Source organism: Stigmatopora argus, chromosome 24 (genome assembly GCF_051989625.1).
Source record: "Stigmatopora argus isolate UIUO_Sarg chromosome 24, RoL_Sarg_1.0, whole genome shotgun sequence".
Taxonomy (NCBI): domain Eukaryota; kingdom Metazoa; phylum Chordata; class Actinopteri; order Syngnathiformes; family Syngnathidae; genus Stigmatopora; species Stigmatopora argus.
In genome coordinates, this window is record NC_135410.1 from 2,156,923 (window position 1) to 2,181,557 (window position 24,635).

The 24,635-nt window shown below is 41.9% G+C and overlaps 1 protein-coding gene across 1 annotated transcript in view; it reads right to left on the bottom strand.

The window, feature by feature from the left end:
- dspb (desmoplakin b) overlaps positions 1-24,635 on the bottom strand; it is a 59,425-nt gene that overhangs the window by 7,691 nt on the left and 27,099 nt on the right. The window contains 11 exon segments of the mRNA XM_077594560.1: positions 4,528-5,025; positions 5,151-5,249; positions 5,366-5,473; positions 8,369-8,452; positions 8,787-8,949; positions 9,064-9,257; positions 11,556-11,694; positions 17,695-17,873; positions 17,950-18,227; positions 18,969-19,155; positions 23,213-23,339. Of these exon segments, the coding sequence (XP_077450686.1) occupies positions 4,528-5,025; positions 5,151-5,249; positions 5,366-5,473; positions 8,369-8,452; positions 8,787-8,949; positions 9,064-9,257; positions 11,556-11,694; positions 17,695-17,873; positions 17,950-18,227; positions 18,969-19,155; positions 23,213-23,339 (2,056 nt within the window).

A 24,635-nucleotide genomic window follows, 5' to 3' on the forward strand; every position in this document is an offset into this window, starting at 1 on the left:
TACAAATACAGTTCCCTCGGTTATCACAACTTCAATTATCGCGAATTTACTTCTTCTTAGATTTTTTTCTGCTATTAATTTTTTTTAAGTCCATAAAAATGTGAAAATCCATGCTAAAACTCGTAAGCGGAAGCCACTCTTGCTACTAGGACTCAGCACTGAAGGAAAAAAAAAGTAGTTATAATAGGGGTGACCCTACGTTGCGATTTTTTGATTATTGCGGCCAAGTCGGGTCTACATGAACCGCGATATTCGAGGGATTACTGTCAACAACAACTGATTTCAAAAGTTTTCAGTGCAATATCGATAGGATCACCCCTATTATTACTACCATACTACATGTTTTCGCGCCTATACAGAAATACAAGTATACAAGTACAATTATCAAGAAGTATATTTATTAAATATCACATTTACAGGCATATGAAAAGACTACAATGTATTAATATTTAAATATAATCTATGAATTAAAAATGTAAATACTTTAAGTACTGTACTCACAGTGAAAATAGTTCCTCTCCGCTTGATTTAAATAAGAAAAAATAACACATTATTGGAACTTTAGTCCAAGTCCCCTTCATCAGAATCGAGAGGCATTTTTCTTAAACAAATATTGCAGTTGTTGTTGTCTTGACACTGTAAAGACAATTGCCAAATACCATGGCTATGAGCATGTTGTCATCAATCTCCTTTTGAGTGGCCCCATGCAGTGTGTTGACGTCTTCTCATCATGCCAGCTTCATGGCCGTATCTACTGCGTAAATCCATCATAATGCTGGTTCATTATTTTATTCCTTGGAGACATAGGCGGGGTGTCTTTGTCCACACGAGAATTTGCACCTCGGAAGATGGGAGCTTCGGGGCGATGAACAACTAAACGTGAGCGCCGGTGGCCAAGCGAAAGCGAAAGCGACAGCGCTTCAGGGAGAAGAAGGGTCGCTGCAATGTGCAGCACGACAACCTGGGCGGAGAGACCCGCCGCTACATCTCGGACCTCTTCAGCTCACGAGAATTTATTTTTATTTATTCCCAGCATACAGATCGCCACAACACGTGTACATCTCAATAGGGAAAATTCGTTCACTTCCCGTGTATAGCTTTGAACCGCACAGCGGACCCCATCAACATTAACAAGATTCCTACCAGCTGAATTATGTACAAAAGAACACCATTTGTGTCACGATGGTGTGCTACGCCTTTAACATATCAAGGAACGTCAATATTTATAGTCATTTTCCAAAGGTGCTGTGCGCGACACAAGAATCAGTCACAACAAAACAGAAAATGGCAAGACGTAGTGCATCTGTATATATCAGTGGCGGTCCGTGCATTTTCTGGTAGCGCCTTCAACGTATCAATCCAACCCTCAAAAACTATTTTATGGCTATAAAACCTCTACTGCAGCTACAGCTGCGACACATAGAAAACAATCAATAAATCAATGCACAAAAATGGGGTAAAATCCACTTCCTAGCAGCATTTCATGATTAAATACAAATACTGGAGCTTTTCAGACATTAAAACCAGGCCAGGGGGGTGATTTTCCCGGGAAAAGACAGCGATGAACGTCAATGGCGTACGGGCAAACATTGCCCGAAAATGGGGTAAAATCCAGCCGAAAACAGCATTTATTGATTAAATACAAATACTGGAGCTTTTTAGACATCAGAACCGGGCCCGGAGTATCATTTCCTCGGTAAAAAGACAGTGATGAACGTCGATACGCCCATATACGTCCATACATGAAACAGCAAAAAAATGCACTAAAATGAGGTAAAATCCACTTCCTAGCAGCATTTATTGATTGAATACAAATACTGGAGCTTTTGAGACATTACAACCAGGCCAGAGGGGTGTTTTTCCCGGGAAAAGACACCGACGGACGTCAATGGCGAAACGGCAAAAATTAAACTAGGGTAAAATCCACTTCCTAGCAGCATTTAGTGATTAAATACAAACACTGGAGCTTTTCAGATATCAGAACTGGGCCCACAATTGAAATATTATTTAGGAATATAGCCATATTATACTCACCAAAAATCATTTTTAACTGTACACAATATACATCCTCCTTTCTTTCTTCCTTCTTTTCTATCGCCATCGAAGCTAATGATGAAAGTCGAGCCTGTCATGTTATATTTCCGGGATAGTCCGTCTTGAAAATGGCTTTAAATCAACACAACAATATATTTGCTTGTGTAGCTAAGTTAGCGCACTGAAAGTGGCGCACACACCCTTTTCCCAGCTGTAACAGGCTTGCTAGCTTCGGAGTTGACCGCCCTTTCTTAATGATGTCCATTTTTTTCTGGAAAAGTCAGTCTGGAAAATAGCTTTGTGAGCAAATTTGTTTTGCTCTGTCGGCCATTGTGGGTGGAGTTTGCGATCTCTGGCTGCCTCACTATGGCTTTGGCCCGCCTACTCTCTATAGCAAGCCAATAATAGTTGGTGAAAGCAATGACGTATCCCAGCCAGCAAAATGCCAATGCTTATGAAAAAGCATTGTGGGGTTGCCAACTCGAAATCTGATTGGTTAAAAGCAACAGTCTTGTTTAATGCAGCAGAGCCCGCAGAACTGATTGTCAAGGCTTTGAGGCAGATTTCTGATCCTGGCAACAAATAATGGCTGAAATGTGATTGGTTAAATGCTTCAATATCAAAACACACATCTGGAAGCAGTGCAACCAGGGGGAAAAGCAATGAAAGGAAGCTAACAGACCATTTGGAATAATAAGTATTGATGGACAAAATATAATATGATTCAGATATTTCTTAGGCCCGCAGAGAAGGCCTTGAAGGCCCTGACGGCCCGCCACTGGTATATATGATATTTGGCGCACCCATTCTCCCTCTATTGTATATTTCTCTGGCGCTGAGAGATGAAGCGGTGCCCTGACTTCCACCATTCATCACCGCCATTTTTCATCTGTCTTCCGGTTAAATTTCAGCGCAGATTTAAAACTTTTTTTACATACCTCAGAAAAAAATTCTGCGATGTAGTGAAGCCGCAAAAGTTGAACCCGTGAAGTGAAGAAGGATCACATAATTTAGTCTAGTTATCATTCTATTAGATTATGTCCATCTGTGTGGAGTTTGCATGTTCTCCCAGGGCCTGCTTGGGTTTCCTCCGGGTACTCTGGTTTCCTCCCACAGTCCAAAACATGCATGGTAGGTTGATTTGACACTCTAAATTGCCCCTAGGTATGGGTGTGAGAGTGCATGGTTGTCCGTCTCCTTGTGCTCTGCGGTACCCGGTCGTTTGGTCGACGTACGTTTGGGCGACGGACAGTTCGTCGAACGGACGTTTCGGCGAACGGACGGTTTGTCGAACGGACATTTGTTCGACGGATTCACCGCAATTGGTTGGCCACCAATTCAGGGTGTCCCCCACCTCGTACCCGATGTCAGCTAAGATAGGCTCCAGCACCCCCCGTGGTTCAGAAAATGAATGAATGAATAAATGAATAGGGTTTCAGTCTCCTCCTTTAGAGTTCGAAGCTCAGGAGAGTGCTCATTAAGAGTTACATATGCTTCTCCAGTATAGTTCTATACAGTTGCTCATTTCTTTGCGTCACCTCTATAACCTTTTGCCAATTCATGTAACACTTGATGCTCCATTGCTTTTCGCTCAGTGCTCCTCTAAAGTTTTGTTTTGCTTCGAGCTTCTTTCTAGTTCTTCCTGCAGCAAAATAAACAGTTTTTCGCACAATATTTCTGATTTGTTGGCTTTCTCTTGGTTATGACGTTAAGTGTTAATGGTGCAGTATTATTCCCTCATTGCCATAGTTTTCTGACTATCTCCACCTGCCTTCTTCTCAATACTTATTCTTGGTTAGCTTCTCTTAGGTTAGCTAACTGGCTCTCCAGGCTATCTCTAACAAATTGAATGTCCTTTTTGCGGCGCTGTAACAATTCAGGTTTTCTTCTACTCTACTCCGATTCCTATTCTCCTGCTCCAGCTCCAAACGTAGCTTTTGAAGCTTTGCCTCACACTCTGCTAATCAGAACATAGCCATTGCTGACCTCATTAGCTTTATTTGAAGTTGAGCCAATGTATTTTCAAGCACACATCATTCCTTCTTCAGTACTTGTCTTCCTTCAAACTGCTTCATCCAGACTGTGGATGACATAAGATATTTGCTTGGTCTTCTTCTGTAGCTTCTGTTTAACTTCAGCCATTTCCTCTGTGTAGTTGTTGTTTTTCTCTTCTCTTTCCTTAACCAAAAACCTCAATTTGATTGTCCAATTGACTCTTGTTCCCTTCTTCTGTGTTTAACAAGCATGGACAATGAGCTTCTTCCTCTGTCCTCTTTTTAAGTTCCTTCACCTGTTTAATAGACTTCTTCAGCTTTCTGATTTTGTCCTCCATAACTCTCCGTTCTGCTTGCATCCTCTCATATTGCAATTGAAGCTGCGATGTATCATCCCCTCTTTGGGCTGTAGCCATCAAAGTGTCGTCTGACTGACATAGATCTAAGATTCATAGTTTAGCTTTATGCCATTGATCTTTGCATTGCATTAGTCTCTTACCTTTGAAATCTCATTCTGGAGTTCTGTCACCTTTGAGGTTTCCTCCTCTAGCCTCTGGTGTAACTGTTTAACCTCATGCTCTTTATTTTCCAATGTCTTTTCTACTTCCATTTTGTCCCAGCTGACACTTTCTAACTCTGTATACCGCTTTTTGAGGACAGACTGATACTCCTTCTGCTGATCTGTGTAGCCATCTTCTGCCAATTTCCGGTTCCTCTTTTCTTCTTCTAACAAGTAACTGAGACGTGTCACCTCATCAGCAAGGTCAGCCAGTTGGTTATGAGTGTTGTCGAGGCTGTCTTTTGCGGCATTGCACTGCAGGGCAGTGGTCTGTTTAATCTCCTCCATTGACAGCAACTTTTCCTGAGACTGGGACAGCTCGAGTTGATACCTGAGAATAGCATCTTCGAGAGATTTATTCTTGATATTGCGGTCTTTGATAGTCTCCCTCAACAAGCGATGTTCTTCTTCTAGCAGTTCAATCCGAGTGTTACGAATCTGAAATCAAGGGAGGATCATTCAAAGACGCTACTATTTAAACATACAATGTCATTGACATTCCAAAATATTTTTATAGTACACCCACACCTTATTTACATATTCATTGATCTAAATTGCATTACCTTAAGGTCCTCCATGTTTTTTAAAAGTTCTCCTAGGAATTTTAAGTAGTCATTCGACCTAGTAAGCAACTCCATGTATCGGCTCTGCAATTGAGTAGCCTGAATGGAATAGAAGTGGATGATTGCTAATACACAAATGGCACGTAGATTACATTGAAAGAAATATTATTTCCTACAGGAGTTTTTATAGTTAACCATGGAACAGTCCCGTTTACCTCCTGAATGAGATCCACAGATGGCGATGTTAGCATTGTTCTCTTGATTGGGATCTTGAGCAAAGTCTCTAAGCCAGAGGTGTAACAGGCTAGATCTGATTCATAATCCTGTAAAACAACATGTAATTTAAAAAAACTGATTTAATGTGAGTTTTATTTCATGTTTTTATACATTTGCCTGCAACGAATTACAGTCATACGTCTACTTACAAATGCCTGTAGCATACCTGTCAACCTCTGCCGATAACTGCCCTTATAAATGATTATGATTCCCCTTACAAACCCCAAACACCGACTCGTACGGTGTTTGTAAGGTTTTTTGGGGGTTTGTAAGGGGAATCATAATCATTTATAAGGGCAGTTATCGGCAGAGGTTGACAGGTATGCAGTGTAGATACGAAATTTTATATGCAAATGAGTGACTCAAGATACGAAAAAGATCCAAGTTACGAAATCCCCCCAAAAGTAAATGCATTTCCTGATCCGTTATATAATTTTGAAAATATAGTCGCGCATGTATTTAGAACCTCGCTACCCTCCACTGGGCTCTCATTTCATCACTCTCATATAATGACAATAAAAGCATTCAATTCAATTCAATTGGCTGTCTCACAACAACCATTATCAATGTTCCAAGATTCTCGCTTACATACCTGTCCACCTCGTCTAAATGCTCCTCACATTAATGATTGCAATTCCCCTTATTAAGCAATTAAAAACCGTACAAATGCAAGGCAGCACATATTTTCACACACACACGCACACACACATACACACACACACACACATGTACACGCACACAAACACGCACACACACACACACACACAAGGCACACGTAAAAGTCTAAAATGTACTACAAAGTGGACGACTTTCGCCCCTGGCTCTTGCCGCCATTTGGCGGATATTACGTCTCCCATTATAATGGCCGCGGAGGGAACTATTTCAGCAACGCAGGGCACATTTTCATATGCTTTATTCATTTTAAGACATTAATAAATCATTTCCTTATAATTTTCTCTCATTTTTGTGTGTTTCCTCACATATTTCATACCAAACCTTTTGACCAATTTTAAAGGGTTTAGTTCGTAGTTGTGTGAGGACTGTGGAACAAATTAGAGAATTTACATATAAAAGGACTGCTCTACTCATGAAATTTTCAACTTAAGAAAAAAGTTCTGGAACCATTTAATTTCATCACTATGCTTGTGATTTTTTAGATTCGAGAGGTGTACATTTGAACATTTACCATTCGCCAGATGCCTGAGATCCGATGGGAATGGAGCAAGAGCTAATGCTTCTGCATCGGTCTGTCTCTCTCTCTCCGACTTGTGTCTAGGGATGGTAATTTAGTCTCTGCTCCGAGGTAAAATCTTTCTGGAATTATATACTTCGGAGTTTGAGGCCTCCTTTGACCCAATTTCAATTTCGTGTTCCAACTGGTCGCATGGAAAAATCGACAAGTCTTGATAAGTGTTTTCTATTGACTCGTATGCCATAATCCTTCTGTTGTCATGGGTCATTGTTTTCAATTATACAAAGTCAAATCGCCACAGAAATTATATCTATTGCACAAATTCAATAATTACAAATCAGTGTGTCTTTATTATTGATTTTTGAATTGCTTTTGGCAGGATTCAACCATTTAATTAGTGTGGAAAAAATGGTGACTATTATATGGATTATAAATATTTGGTCTTTATTGGGCTATAAAGCTTAAAGAATTTGTTCACCATAGACTTGTGTACTCATCTCATCTCTCATCTCATTTTCTGAAGCACTTTATCCCCATTAGGGTCGCGGGGGTGGCTGGAGCCAATCCCAGCTGTTTCCGGGCCAGAGGCGAGGGTCACCCTGAATCGGTGGCCAGCCGATTGCAGGGAACAAGGAGATGGACAACCATGCACATGAGTCCCACCCATACCTAGGGGCAATTTAGAGTGTCCAATCAGCCTACCATGCATGTTTTTGGAATGTGGGAGGAAACCGGAGTCCCCGGAGGAAACCCACGCAGGCACGGGCAGAACATACAAACTCCACACAGGTGGACCGACCTGGACTTGTACTCATCTCATCTCTCATCTCATTTTCTGAAGCACTTTATCGCCATTAGGGTCGCGGGGGTTGCTGGAGCCAATCCCAGCTGTTTCCGGGCCAGAGGCGAGGGTCACCCTGAATCGGTGGCCAGCCGATTGCAGGGAACAAGGAGACGAACAACCATGCACATGAGTCCCACCCATACCTGGGGGCAATTTAGAGTGTCCAATCAGCCTACGATGCATGTTTTTGGAATGTGGGAGGAAACCGGAGTCCCCGGAGGAAACCCACGCAGGCACGGGGAGAACATACAAACTCCACACAGGTGGACCGACCTGGACTTGAACCCAGGACCCCAGAGCTTTGAGGCCGACGCGCTAACCACTCGCATCACCGGGCCGCCTATTGCAGCCTTCGTGTTGAAGCAATTTTCTCCAGAACATGTTATTAACCACAGCTCAGAAGCAAACGATTGAATTGCTTGGAAAAATCAACTTAAACATCAGAAACACGGATTATCAGGGTGCATGTGAAAAAGCCTCTGTTTCAGACATGACTTCCCGTTACAGACTGAATGAATGAAATGAATCGTTTTTTAAAATGAAAATGGAAAAAGTCCTATCTATCGCATTAATTAAACTACTCCCTGAGGTGACAGTGGGACTTTAAGATACTAGCCTCAATCTCTTGGGGCTCCATTATTCTGTGCATCACAGATCTATGCTGATTGCGCTGGGCGAAGAGGATATTATGGAATATTGAGGTGCCTGTTAGTCTTTATATCACCTACTGTGGCAGATAGCAACATGTGTTCATGAGCCAGGGTCAGGCTGGCCTTAAAGATATCAGACATTGCCGAAACGATGACGAAGGAGGGTAGGAGGTTGTTGGACTGTATATGGAGTGGACACACTTTGGTGGACAGGTGAAGGTGAGTGCATTTGAAAGGTTAGGGGTCTCATCCTTACCTTGATTGAGGTCAAACAAGCCTTATTGTCTTTTAGGACACTTTCTAATGTTTCCCTTTTTTCTTTGATTTCCGCATTAATAGCCTTTGTGAAAAAAGAAAATTACAAAGGATTCATAAATATGTCTCAAAAAACTGATAAGGTACACATTACATGAGGCGTGGCAAAGTCCGGTCCTCGAGAACCCCTATCCAGTCTGTTTTCCATATCTGGCCTCCTCTACCACACCTGAATCAAATGATCAACTCAGCAGCAACCTGTCCAGAAACTTCATACCAATCCCGGTTATTTGATTCAGGTATGTTGGCGGAGGGAGACATGGAAAACAGACTGGATAGGGGCTCTCGAGGACTGGACTTGGTCACCCCTGGATTACAATAACAAAATGATATTGTGAAAAGTTGTATATACATATAACCTTCTGATTGTTGATGAGGTCCTCCAGAGTTTGAACATTTTGTATGTTGGTGGCCTGCAGGATGTCTTGCTTTTTCTGGATGTCACCCATCCAGGCAATGTAGGATGAGCTGGATTGCTTATAGTGTTCCAGCTGAGGCAGATACCACTGCAAATCCTGGAGTCTGGAATAAAAATATTCATTTAAGAAAATGTAATCTTTTTTAAAGAAACACTAGCTGATCTTTCGTACCTGACAGGAATTTTTTGTCTCACAATTTCAATATGATTTGGCATACCTGCAGTTGATCTGTGCCTTTATTTGTCTCCAGCGGTCTGACAGTAGACCCATTTGCTCAGTGTACTTGGAAAGCATCATGTCACACCTGTGGAAGGACCCTCCCACCTGGCCATTCCAGTGGTTTGCATTGGCGAGTTCAGCTTCCATGGAGTTCAGAACACCACCTTTCTGATCCAACTCATCCTTAATATTCTATATAGGATATGCAAAATATCAACAAGGGAAAAAACAGTTCAGGTAAATAAAACTGTTTCTCTACCAGTGTTGGAACTAACGCCTTTACATCCGTCATGTTACATAACAAAACTACAGCGGTACCGCTATTTACTTAATTCATACCTGTCAACTTCAGCCAATTGCTCTCCTTAATAATGATTGCAATTCCCCTTACTAAGCAATAATAAACTGTTCATATGCAACACAGCACATTTCCTGACATAGGGTGCACTTAAAAGTCTAAACATTTTCCCCAAAGTGCACTGTAATAACTTTGCAGTTTATATAACTGTTAATATATCCATAACAGCAATAGACGGCGGAGCCAGGGTAAAACACGTGTAGCTCTTTATTGCCACTCTTCAACAACACACACCCACACAAACCGGACACACAACACTACTACGTCCGGGTTACGCTGTGCTACCCCACGGCTCCAGGTGGCGTGGTTAAACACACTTCCATAACCCGAGGCAACTATCATTATCAATATATTACATGCACGTAGTTTCCAATCAGTTGGTGCACCTTTTGTATGCACTAAATTCAAGATTCTGTAGATGTCGCTGTATGACGCTGACATCTTGACTGTCTGGGTACATTGCTTGCTGACGCGCTATATTTATAAAGTGAAAAGGCGGATGTGTTAATGGGGAATGCTCCTGGGCATATCATGCTACAAGCATAACAATATTAGCAGTCGGGGATGACGTTTTCCTCTGCTACCAGTGCCCGATACGATATGGATTAGAGCCGAAATGGGTAAAACGAGATCGGTTTTACAAAAAACGTACATGAAAAAAATCCATTCAAAAGTTGTTATACACTGTAAACAATTTTAAATTATCAAAAAACTTACTAAATACGAGAAAATCGTATAAGTTGACAGGTATGTTAACTGGTTCGAAAACTTTTCTCTTGGATTTTTCATAAATAAACCAGTATTTTATGTCTCTCACTCTCTCTCATTTTCTGAACCGCTTTATCCTCCCTAGGGTCACGGGGGCTGCTGGAGCCTATCCCAGCTGACTTCGGGCCAGAGGTGGGGGACACCCTGAATTGGTGGCCAGCCAATCGCAGGGCACGAGGAGACAAACAACCATTCACGCCCACACACATTGGAATGTGGGAGGAAACCGGAGTACCCAGATAAAACTGACGCAGGCCCGGGGAGAACATACAAACTCCACACAGGTGGACCGACCTGGATTTGAACCCAGGTCCCCCACTGTGAGGCTGACGCGCTAACCACTCAGCCGCCAGGCCGCCTCTAAACAACTTCAAATTATGAATTCAGGGCCTGCAAATCAAGTTGATTCGCTGGGCTCGGGCCGGGCCGGGCTCTAATACTTGCGGGCCAGGTCGGGTCAGGCTGGATTTTTTCGGCCGATCTTACCTCTACTCGGAACGGTTGCGGGGGTTGCTGGAGCCCATACCTGTCAACTTATACGTTTTTCCCGTATTTTATACGTTTTTTGATCATTTCAAATTGTGTACGCCGTATAACAACTTTTGTACGGGATTTTTTTTAAGTACGTTTTTTGTAAAACGGATCTCGTTTTACGCATTTCGGCTCTAATCCGGATCATCTCGGTCACTGGTAGCCGACGAAAACGTCATCGTCAACTGCTAATTTTGTCATGCTTTAAGCATGATATGTGCACACGCATTCCCCTTTCACACGAAACAGGAAATGATTAAATCATTTCCTGTTTCGTTATTTAAGCAGCTATGAGTCATAGCGCTTGGGTCCGAATACATTCACGGTCGCGTCACGACAACGCGGCGCGACCATAACACTTTTACGTGCACCCTATGTGAGTAAATATGTGCCGCGTTGCATTTGTACTGTTTTCTATTGCTTAATACGGGGAATTCCAATCATTAATACGGGGAGGAATTGGCCCAGGTTGACAGGTATGGGAGCCTAACCCAGCTAACTTCAGCCGAAAAGCAGACTACACTCTAGACTAGTTGTAGGGCACAGAGAGAAACAAACGACCATCCGAAATTGGAGTTTGCCTCATTCTAGAAGAGGTTTTCCTCCAAAAGAGCAAGGTACTTGAGAATGTTGTACGAGCTTTTACCAAGGATGTATGATTGCGTTGAAGTCATCAACCTAGTTCTAAGCACTGGCACAGAAAATAGCCCCGCTGAAGTTTTACCACTTAAAGGTTTATCTTTTGTCAATACAACAAAGTGTATTAAGTACAAATTCATCTTACACTGTCTTTTACATAGGGGCAATACTTTAAAAACCTTTCAGTAATATACCTTGAGAGTCATCAAGTTGTCATTTACATCTGCAAGCAACAGAGAAGTGGTGTCCCTCTCTGTCAATCTCGTTTCATGAACCTCAATGATGTTTTCAGCACGTGCCATACTTTCCACCACGCCTCTTAGAGCCTGGAGCCTGATTACAATAAATAAAGACAAGACAGATAAAAAAAATTGGAAATGTTTAATTTCATTGTATGAATTAATACAGGGTCGGTCGGGAACCTTTTATACTGAGAGAGCAATAAACAATTCATATTTTTAAATGTAATTCCTTGATAGCATATGTACTATATGTAGGGGTTATACGCACATCATTATCATTTATCATACATTCGTTACATTTTGTATAAGTTTTGCCTGAATTTGAATGCATTCTTGCCATAATTTCATTTCTTGCCACCAAGGACGGACATTTTGTTTATCTTTATTCAAAACTAGATTAGATGTGCCGTTTTGGAGTCCTTGTGCCTTTTGTTTTGTCAATAGTGATGAGATTGTGAACATCTTTTGAAAACTATGAGGTCCCAATCGTGTAATCCACCCCTCCTTTTAGAGTTAAGACGTCCATGTAATCCGGGCCTCTGAATGTAAAAAAACGGACAAAGGAACAGAATCAGCAGAACAAGGTTGGGGAATTGCCACAAGCGGTCCTCAACGTCCGTTCTCCTCACAGTCTGTCTTTCCTCTTTCTTTTCACATGTTTCTATGGATGTCCAACACCAAACCTGATACCACATGCAGCATCTCAAAGTAAAAATTCTAGAAAATGTGTGCATTTTTGTAATTTCAACACTTTAAGGTATAATAGATCTCTGAATTGACGACACATTCCACCTGCCCCTGGATTAATAACTTTCTGCTCAACCGACCCAAGCACATGAAGCTGGGTAACCACCTCTCATCCGCCCACACGCTCAGCACCGGCTCGCCCCAAGGCTTTGTGCTGAGTCCACTACTCTACTTGCTCTACACACACTACTGCAGACACACGCACCCTGAGAACATTCCAGTGGCGGGCCGTCAGGGCCTTCAAGGCCTTCTCTGCCGGCCTAAGAAATATCTGAATCATTTATTATATTTTGTCCATCAATACTTATTAAATAATTCCAAATTGTCTGTTAGCTTTCTTTCATTGCTTTCCCCCCTGGTTGCACTGCTTCCAGATGTGTGTTTTCATATTGAAGCATTTAACCACTCACATTTCAGCCATTATTTGTTGCCAGGGTCAGAAATTTGCCTCAAAGCCTTCACAATCAGTTCTGCGGGGTCTGCTGCATTAAACAAGCGTCGATAAGACTGTTGCTTCAACCAATCAGAATTCGATTTGGTGACACCAAGGCCATTTCGCAGGCATAGGGATACGTCATCGCTTTCACCAACTATGATTGGCTAGTAGGCGGACCAAAGCCAAAGTGAGTCAGCCAGAGATCGCAAACTCCACCCACAATGGCCGACGGAGGAAAACAAATGGATTTGATTGCAGACTTGCTCACAAAGCTATTTTCCAGACGTACTTTTCCAGAAAAAATGGACATCATTAAGAAAGGGCGGTCAACTCCGAAGCTAGCAAGCCTGTTACAGCCGGGAAAAGGGTGTGTCCGCCACTTCCAGTGCGCTAACTACGAGAGAACTACCAAACTGTATTTGAAGCGAGCTGCACAAGCAAAAATATTGTTGTGTTGATTTAAAGCCATTTTCAAGACGGACTATGCCAGAAATATGACAGGACAGGCTCGACTTTCATCATTAGCTTCGATGGCGATAGAAAAGAAGGAAGAAAGAAAGGAGGATGGATATTGTTTGCAGTTAAAAAGGATTTTTGGTGAGTAAAATATGGCTATATTCCTAAATAATATTTCAATTGTGGGCCCGGTTCTGATATCTGAAAAGCTCCAGTGTTTGTATTTAAGCTCCAATGTTTGTATTTAATCACTAAATGCTGCTAGGAAGTGGATTTTACCCCATTTTAGTGTAATTTTTGCCGTTTCGCCATTGACGTCCATCGCTGTCTTTTCTCGGGAAATCACCCCCCTGGCTTGGTTGTAATGTCTCAAAAGCTCCAGTATTTGTATTCAATCAATAAATGCTGCTAGGAAGTGGATTTTACCCCATTTTAGTGCATTTTTTGCTGTTTCGCGTATGGACATATATGGACGTTTCGACGTTCATCGCTGTCTTTTTCCCGGGGAAATGATACTCCGAGCCCGGTTCTGATGTCTAAAAAGCTCCAGTATTTGTATTTAATCAATAAATGCTGTTTTCGGCTAGATTTTACCCCATTTTCGGGCAATGTTTGCCGGTACGCCATTGATGTTCATCGCTGTCTTTTCCCGGGAAAATCACCCCGTGGCCTGGTTTTAATGTCTGAAAAGCTCCAGGATTTGTATTTAATCATGAAATGCTGCTAGGAAGTAGATTTTACCCCATTTTTGTGCATTAATTTATTGATTATTTTTATGTGTCGCAGCGGTAGAAGGAAGAAAGAAAGGAGGATGTATATTGTGTACAGTTAAAAATGATTTTTGGTGAGTATAATATGGCTATATTCCTAAATAATATTTCAATTGTGGGCCCAGTTCTGATATCTGAAAAGCTCCAGAGTTTGTATTTAATCACTAAATGCTGCTAGGAAGTGGATTTTACCCTAGTTTAATTTTTGCCGTTTCGCCATTGACGTCCGTCGGTGTCTTTTCCCGGGAAAAACACCCCTCTGGCCTGGTTGTAATGTCTCAAAAGCTCCAGTATTTGTATTCAATCAATAAATGCTGCTAGGAAGTGGATTTTACCTCATTTTAGTGCATTTTTTTGCTGTTTCATGTATGGACGTATATGGGCGTATCGACGTTCATCACTGTCTTTTTACCGAGGAAATGATACTCCGGGCCCGGTTCTGATGTCTAAAAAGCTCCAGTATTTGTATTTAATCAATAAATGCTGTTTTCGGCTGGATTTTACCCCATTTTCGGGCAATGTTTGCCCGTACGCCATTGACGTTCATCGCTGTCTTTTCCCGGGAAAATCACCCCCCTGGCCTGGTTTTAATGTCTGAAAAGCTCCAGTATTTGTATTTAATCATGAAATGCTGCTAGGAAGTGGATTTTACCCCATTTTTGTGCATTGATTTATTGATTGTTTTCTATGTGTCGCAGCTGTAGCTGCAGTAGAGGTTTTATAGCCATAAAATAGTTTTGAGGGTTGGATTGATTCGATGAAGGCGCTACGAGAAAATGCACGGACCGCTACTGGAACATTCATTCATTTGTTCATCTTTCATACTGTGCATCCTCGAAAGGGTTGCGGGGTTGCTGGAGCCTAACCCAGCAGTTTGGCTTCCCTGCACATGGGTCCAACTCCGCACCCACCCTAACATTGATACTCAAGTGAACTCTAAAGTCTTATATAGACAGTAGTGATGGGTTTATGAGGCATCACGTATCGTTTCGACACAGTGACACACCTCATTGACAGCGTGTTCACACTGTCTTGCTGACCTTTAAAAAATCCCTGCAGGAAACATAGTTGACAGACTCAACTGACACTGATTTGATGACCTATTGTCACCAATACCATCATATACACATTTGCATTAACATGTCATGTAGTCATTAAAAATGATCTTTGATATTGAGACACAGTTGATAAATTAAGTGAACATATGTCATAATGTCAAAAAAGTGTAAGTGCTGCGAATAACAATGACAATGTACTCATTGTTTAAAGATTTTCATTAAAAAAATTACTTTCTCCAGTGTTTTATAATTGAATCTATTTAGTTTCTTTGTCGCAATTTTTCCTGCTTTGGATAATATGCGTTTGCGAGGGACAGAAGATGCTAGTGTGCATAGGAACTGGTTCGCTACTCAAAATTTAAATTTTCTATGGAGGTCGTCCTTCGTTGACTGCAATATTCGCCAATGACTGAACGTGTTAATAATTCAATGCTTGTTTTGCACCTCCACCTTATTGACAGATGCGCTTCTTTATAAACACAGTTTGGCACGCGGCTGCTGTGTCGACAGTTCCGGCATTGGTCACGTGAATACCTTAAAGCGGTACACGCACCGACACAGGGTTTACGGAGGGAGCTCAGTGCTTGCATCGACGCATTTGTGTTGCTGGACCCATCACTAATAGACAGGTGTGTGGCGTTCCCAAACAAGGTCAATCAGTACTATTCTGGACTCTAATAAAGGTATAGGACCTTCACAGGGATGATTGAAAGAATTGGAGAGCACTAGTGTGAAATGTACGAGTTTCATGGCAAAGGGTGATTCTGTCTGTCTTCTTCTTCTTATATAATAATAATAATAATAATAATAATCGGACATAGGCCATGTCGTCATTACCACAACACAAAAAAAGCCTACTTGTCATCACACGCAGAAACTGCGTGTGACGAAATTGATGGTGCTTCTCCATAAGCTACGTTTAATCGGCAAAAGACCTAAATAAGTGTAAGTTACGGACTTGGAATTTGTCATTCCGCTGTTGTGGATACAGGTCGCTTACCTCTCGATTACATACAGGTCGCTTACCTCTCGATTACCGCACACTGTCTGCCACTTACCTTCCTTCAAGTCAGCTAGGAGGCGGCAGATCACCAACCAAACATCTATTCATATGCCGCAGAAGGGAATGTGTGTATGTTAGCGCGAGTTTAGATGTCTGATGGATGTGGGGAAAAAGCTATCCTTAAGCCTATTTGTCCGAGCTTTGTGGGACCTATAGCGTCTGCCAGAGGGCAGCAGCTGGAACAGATTGTGACCAGGGTGGTAAGGGTCGCCTATGATGTGCTTGGCTCTGCTGAGGTAACGCGGGCTGGCAATGTCTTCAAGTGAGGGCAGAGAGCAGCCGACAATCCTCTGGGCAGTGTTAATCACTTTCTGCATGGCCTTTTTGTCTGCCGCCGTGCTTCCAGCGTACCACACTGTGATGCCGTACGCCAGGATGCTCTCTACAGTGGTTCTATAGAAGGTTCTCAGAAGATTGGAGCCCAAGTTGTTCTTCCTGAGCACCCTGAGGAAATGGAGTCGTGTCTGAGCCTTCTTCACCACTGCCGTGGTGTTTGTAGACCATGAGAGCTTGTCCGTGACGTGGACCCCCAGGAATTTAAAGGACTGGACCCTGTCTACACATACTCCATTTATGAGGAGTGGGGCCAGATCTGTGCCGTGTTTGCGAAAGTCCAAGATTATTTCTTTAGTTTTCGTGGTGTTCAGTGTGAGATTGTTCACCGAGCACCACGAAGACAAATTGTTGACCTCATCTCTGTAAGCCGACTCATCCCCTCCTGAGATGAGTCCGACCACAGTGGTGTCGTCAGCGAATTTGATGATGGCGTTAGACTGGTGGGTGGGTGCACAGTCGTAGGTGTACAGGGAGTACAGAAGAGGACTCAGTACACAGCCTTGAGGGGAGCCAGTGCTTAGTGTAATGGAGGAAGAGAGGTGGGGACCAAGTCTAACAGTCTGTGGGCGGTTGGTCAAGAAGTCCTTTATCCAGCAGCAGATTGAAGAGGATAGTCCAAGGTGGGAGAGTTTGTTAGTCAGAATGTCCGGTTTTATGGTATTGAAGGCTGAGCTGTAGTCAATGAAGAGCATCCTCACGTAGTTCCCAGGGTGTTCCAGATGGCTCAGTGCTGTATGAAGAGCAATGGCAATAGCATCATCAGTGGACCTGTTTGCCCTGTAAGCAAACTGGTGAGGGTCAATTGAGGGAGAGATTGTATTCCTGATATGATATCTGCAACAATGTAAAGTGTGCGTTTTTTTTCTGTCAATATGGAGTTGTTACACCCTGCATTTGATCTTGACACACAGGGGGAAATAATTAGAACAGTGAGATGTTGTTGTTTCTTCAATCCAACTTTTACTGTAATGATTCAACACATCTCCCATGCCTCAAGCTATTTGCTAAGACATCAATAATCGAATACCGATCTTCTTTAACATGCCCCACACTTGCCATGTGGATCCAAGGATCAACAATCGAACACCGATACACACATTCAATCCAAACTCGTTGTACATTCTCAACATTCAATCATTAATAAATCAAACACTCTAGTATGTCACACTAATAGATCAAACACTCTAGTATGTCACAGAGTCATTAGAAGAGCATCCAGCCATACCGTTTGAGATTGGTTGATGAGTTACTCTCTAGGCTGTTGAGACGTTCAATGATGACTCTAAGCTCGTTTTGTAGGAACTGAGCTTTATCTGAATCCTTCATCCTCTCCAGCTGCTTCAGAATATTCTCCCTCATTATTGTGTACTCCTCTTTTATCATGTTGACCTCAAGCTGCAAGCTCTTAATAGAAATTTAAAAAATATGTAAACAGCAATTGACACTTTTATTTTTTGCTATTTGATTGTGTTTATGGTACCTCTAACTGTGTAATTTTGAGGCCGCAGTCTTTTGTCCCATCATCTCCGAAGCAGAAATGAACATGCTGAGCCAGTAAACCCTCAACTGCCTCCAGCTTTAATCTGAGTATTTGCAGTTCTGTTAAGATATGAGAAGATCTGGCAGCCTTCACCATCCTTAATCCTTTCACCACCTCTTTTTTCAGTTCTTTTCTTTGATCCTCCTCCTCTAGATTTCTGGCATCTTCATCGGCAGGTGGACTCATTAGAATTATCTGTTGCTGTGCTTGTTTGGCTACTAGATGAAAGAAACAGACAAACAAACAAAAATAACAAGGAGGAATTTACCCTTTTCTAATTAAGTTCAGTCTAACATGTATTGCAGAACAAAAACTACTTTCACACAAGATGTTTTGGGGTGAATTACCTAACAGATTTCATAACCCAAAAACCCATTACTACATAGCTTTGCAATCGACTAGATAAGGGATTGTAAACAGGCCCCTAAATGAACTGTCATTCATTCATTCATTTTCTGAAGCGCTCAATCCTCACTAGGGTCATGGAGGCTGCTGGAGCCTATCCCATCTGACTTCGGGCCAGAGGCGGGGGACACCCTGAATTGGTGGCCAGCCGATCGCAGGCACGAGGAAACAGACTACCTTCCACTCTCACACCCATACCTAGGGCCAATTTACAGTGTCCAATCAGCCTAGCACGCATGATTTTTGAATGTGGGAGGAAACCAGAGTACCCGGAGAAAACCCACACAGGCCGTGTGTACAACATCTAAACTCCACACAGGTGGACCGACCTGGATTTGAACCCAGGACCCCAGAGCTGTGAGGCCAACGCACTAACCACTCAAGCCGCCGGGCCGCCCTGATCTATCATTACCTAACTAAAAAAATAACCTTCAGAGTTGATGAAGCTGCAAAATAAGGACTTAAAGTATCCTTTCAAAAACGTTAATGTCATTTCGAGCAAAATGTTATATTTTTCCTACAATTGGCAAATAACATTTTCCAGTACAACTTACGATAAGCAGGCAACTGCACCACCAGAGTTCCATAGTGGGCCTTAGCCCCATTGAACAGGTTCTCAATGTCCCTCTTGTCATTTTCATCAAACTTCTGTGAGCCTTGACAACTCAATTTGAAATCTTCGTAACGTATCTCAAGGTGCTTGATTAGCTGGGAGTACTCCTCGGGATTCATATAAGCCAGCTAACAAAGAAAACAAGATACATGAAAATTCAATTAGAAACAAGAATGTAATGGAGCATTGGATCATCACTCAATTGTTTTTATTATTTTTTTATTTTTTTATTTTGTATTTCTTTTTTACACAGTTCAGAGAATTCATTTACAGTAAGAAAACTGGGACAAGTTGGTTATTAGTTTGTCACTTTTCCTGGTTTTTGAATTTAAGTTTAGTTTAGTTTTTTTATGTGAACAAGTTTTCATATGAAAAATTACGCTAATCCCCTTTCATTCCCCATGTCAGCCTGCTTCCTTAGAATTGGGTCCAACTCTACGCACTCCGCAGACCGCGTGAAACATTAACAAAGTTCAAATTGTTTGAAGTGTCCTTGTGGTAGGATTTAGGGTTAGAACACTTAATAGAGTATTCCCTTGAACTTTGCGGATAATGAAGACCAGACATGGCTGCGATACTTGAAAAACCACGAAATAGGGTCAACCCTATTATTTCTACCATACGTACATGATTTTGTGTCAATACAATATCAAGAAGTGTACATATTAAAGGTTGCACACTTACTCTATGCACATGTAAATATTGTAATGTATTATGATTTAAATAGAATATATGTAATAAATGTGTAAGTATTTCTATAATGTTTACGCCTCGGGTGCGCAGCGAAGTCGGACCCAAAGATGCAGGAAGTAGATGAGATAGGAGTGCTGGTGCACAAAACTAAAGGTTTTAACAGAAGAAGCCATACAAACTCAGGACTTGGTAAAAATCCATAAAGAAACAAACCTAACCGGGATAGCACATACCCTCACTGACAGGAAGACGACATGACCAAACGCAAGCAATAATCCAACAACCAGACATACCAGGACGAAACGTATAAATAGACACACAAGGGATAATTATCAATCAAACACACCTGGTCACATAAGTAAGGGGAGCCTAGAGGGACACACATCACCCAGACAAGAATGAGTTAGCTCACAGTTTATTGAGAAGTCACGTAAATAATCTTCGGCAGATTTGAGAGGCCCTGTCTGGTCAGTAGGAGAGGGTTTGGGGGGGCTTGGCGCACCAGAAACATGGTGATGGGGAGGTGTGACTGCTGTTTAATTTTTGTACAAACTGTTGCAAACTGCGTACCATATTGAAGATTCCTTGCCGATTTCTGAAAATACTAAGGCCATGTTTTTCATCCTCATTGCCCTCATCATTTCGGGGGAAATCCTACATCCATTTTGTTCATCCGTGGTGTGTAATGTTTTGTCCACTCCGCTCCACCTACTGCGCAATTGCGCACTGGTCGCACACTCAGCGCGCATAAGAAAACTTATCCAGCGCGGTGAAACGCACTGCAAATGAATTAGATGTACAGTAATACCTTGAGTTACGAGCTAAATGCGTTCCGGGACCGAGCTCGTATGTCAATTTACTCGTATCTCAAATCAACTTCTCCCATAGAAATGAACTAAATACAAATTAATTCGTTCCCACCCTCTGAAAAAAACACAGAAAAACAGGATAATACAATGGAAAAATATATTTTTATTGGTTCTAATTCACCATCTAATAACAGAGTAACTGTTGGATTTATTATGGAATGTTATATATGTGTTGTAAGCATTTTTAATAAGTAATAAGGCTATAAATTAATTCATGGGACCATGGACATTTTTTCCACCCCATCGTCTCCTCAAGGCCCCACAGCTCGAGGACACATTGTTTTCGGGACGCTTTTCGGCAAAACACAACGGGACTGTTTTGACGGGACTCCGGCAGCAGATGGCGATAATCGCATTATTGTTTGAAAATACGGCTGCTTTGTTTACATTATAATACTGCTTGGTTTACTTTAGAATGCTTTGTTTACCTTATAATGAAAATATTATGCAATTCCTCACACCGTTGTTTGGGTGCCAGTTCAAACTTTTATGCTTACTTCTGCAATTCTTACACAGTTGTTTTTCTAATCATCTAGGGTGTTATTGTACTGTCTAAGACAACTGTTACATTACATAACATGTTTTTCGAGTGTCGCGATTAAATACAATGATTCAGTTACTGCAATTCAGAACGCCTTGGGGACTAAGACGACGTCACAAGGTGCCTCCTTGCAAGTTGTAAGCAGTTATGTTGAAAGATGTCTTCCAATTGTAATTAAATATTACTAATAATGATTTAAGGGTATTAATCATTATTCCAACAGTAACAAATAACTATCTAGTGGTTATAGATACTAAAATGAGACATTATTCAGTACAACGTGGAGTGTGCAGAGGGGAGAGAGAGAAAGAGAGAGAACGCGCTCGTAACATAATATAAACATAAATTTAACTTAAATAAACTTAGATTACGATACAAACACACTTAAATATAAGTTTTAATCTTACCTTACACTAAACTTTTAAAAAAATCTAATTTTTTTACTTTTCTTCTTGGCTCTTTTTGCCTTGCTTCCACCTTGACTTTTAGCCGGAGTTTTTAAAAGGAACCTATCTAGGGTTGTTTGCTTTTGTCTCCCCTTCAAAATATTACGGAAATGACGCACACAAATGTCCTCATATTAGGATAACGCACGACCACTTACCAACTTGTCCGGGTGCTCCTCTTGTATTCGCGAGCCAGCTCCATCACACGTACACCACTCTCATTTTTTTTTAAACATTATTTAGTGCTTAATATCGATTGTCATCCTATGTCTTTTCTTCGCACTACCCTTTATTGCACCTTCTTGCTTTTGACCCATTGTTTTTCTCCTAATTCTGCACTGACTAACGCGAAAAAGGAAAAAATGCAATGCCCTGCTCTGTGCTCGTAGATATATTTACACGAGGGAGATGCAGCGAGAAAGACTGCGCGGTTATCATAAGCAGCCTCTGACGTCTTGGCTACCTGGATGTCTCGTATGCTCGTATCTCAAAATTTGTCTCGTATCTCAAGGCAAATATTTGCTCGGAATTTTACTCGTATCTCAAATTTCTTGTATGTTGGGGCACTCATATGTCAGGGTATTACTGTATATAACATTTTTTTCTGTACCATTTTGCTGTGTAATTCAATGAGTGACAGGTGTCCAGCCAATCACAGCATACGATGTAATGACAAAATCGAAGAAGCGGCGAAAATGGGCTTCATCTTTTCTTTTTCGAGTGAGCAAGGTTTGCTTTGAAAAACATGCAGAGTTTTCAGAAGGAAAAATATCGACTAAATGGAAGCTAGGCTACTTTGAGCGACACATTGAGCAGAAAAGATATTTGAATGAGAAGGACAGATGTGAAAAATAAGGTAAAATTTAAGTCAGATTTGTACATATTCTGGTATTAAGATGTTTTAATCATGGGTATTAATCTTAAATTTTATTAAGCGTAGATCATTTATGGGTACTAGAAATGCACCTGCTGATGGCAGTTGTGATACAGGTGTGTGGCCATAGAGAGCACTTCTAACGTTGCTCACAGTGGTCCTCAGTGTGCTCAGGGAGGTTGTCTGTTTGCCCAGACGTGAAAAATTAGAGGGAACATTGCTTATAAGCATTTATTTATGTTGATGACAAATGTCATGTCAGAATAATGACAATCTTAAGACTATCCTACAAAGCATTCAAATTTTAATTAATTAATTTATTAATTTTCCCAACCACTTTATCCTCACAAGGGTTCCCAGGTGTGCTAGAGCCAAAGCCAGCTGACTTCGGGAATGAGGCCAGCCAGTCTAAGGCCACGAGGAGACAGACAACCATTCACGCTCACACTCATACCTAGGAGCAATTTAAGGTGTGCAACCAGCCTACCATGCATGTTTTTGGAATGTGGAAGGAAACTGGAGTACGTGGAGAAAACCCACGCAGGCCCGGGGAGAACATGCAAACTCCACACAGGAGGCCCGACCTGGATTTGAACCAGGACCCCAGATCTGTGAGGCCGACACGCTAACCACTCATCCGCCGGGCCACAGCATTCAAATAATGTGACACAAATATGTTGTATCTAATTATGATACCTGACACATTTTGTACCAGAATAAAAATGTCAAGTGGTACTTAAGTGAAAGGGATTCATTACATACCATGGACACGGTGAGGGAGTTTATGTGGTGAACATCAATAAGGCAGTATTGCCAGGCAATAAGACTCTTCACATTGATGTACAGCTGATTCCAGATAGACAGGATAGACTCATAGTATTGCTCATTTCTGTTTAAAACAGAGAGGAAAGAAAAATCCATCATGGTCAATGTTCTCTCTAAGCTGCGCGCGTGCGCAATTGCACACTACTCTCGTCTCCTCTGCGCAGCAGCAATCATATGGCGTGCAGTAAATAAAATCCGACCTTTTTTTTATACCCCTTTCCCCATGATGGCGCCGATTAAGCGGCAGCCAGTGGCAGTAGCTCTGTCCACTCTTATGTTTTTCGTGTTTTACAGCATGTTTTACATGAAAAATTAGAGGGAACATTGACATGCACCTGCTTGTGGCAGGTGTGATACTGGTGTGCCCATAGCGGGCAATGATGATGTCGTGACCGGATGATTCGCCAAAACGTTTTACCGACGGACGTTTGACAGACGGACAGGTCGCCGAATGAACGTTCGTTCAAACAGCGTTTAATGATTAAATACAAATACTAGTATTTGTTAGTTTAATGATTAAATACAAATACTGGTATTTGTATTTAATCATTAAACGCTGTTTTCAGCTGGATTTGACCGAATTTGAGAGCATTTTGAGCCGTTTGGCGAATGGACGTATATGGACGTTTTTTTGCCTCCATCGCGACATCATCGCGACATTTTACCGAGGAATTCACTTCCCTGGGCTCGGTTCTGATGTCCAAAGAGCTCCAGTATTTGTATTTAATCATTAAATGCTGTTTTAGGATGGATTTGACCCGATTGCTGTCATTTTACGGCTCGGTTCCGCTACATCTGCCCGCCCAAGAGTGCTTATTCCCGGGCTGCCATGCCCGCCCAAGCGTGCTTATTCCCGGGCTGCCATGCCCGCCCAAGAGTGCTTATTCCCGGGCTGCCATTGATGGTAGACTAACATTGATTTTTACTATAATTTGGACAACGCCGGCGGCGGGTCGGATTAAAAATCCTAACGGGCCGTATATGGCCCGCAGGCCGAGGTTGAAAAACTTGTACACACGATCCGGGGGCGGGGCGAGCGCGCGAATCCCATTTCGGCGAAACCTCCGTTCGGCGGAACGTCCATTCGGCGACCTGCCCGTCTGTCAAACGTCCATCGGCGAAACGTCTTTAGGCGAATCATCCGAGTACCGATGATGTCGCTCACACTGGTACTCAGTGCGCTCAGGGAGGTTGTCTTTCTGCCCAGACCAACGAAAAATTAGAGGGAACATTGATCATGGTCATAATTCAGTTTGTCATTCAGAAAAGTGGCACGGTGGATGACAAATGATGATGAATGTAATCTAACACTTTAAATTTACCTTTATTGTCATAACGGATAGGAATAACTGCTTCTTGT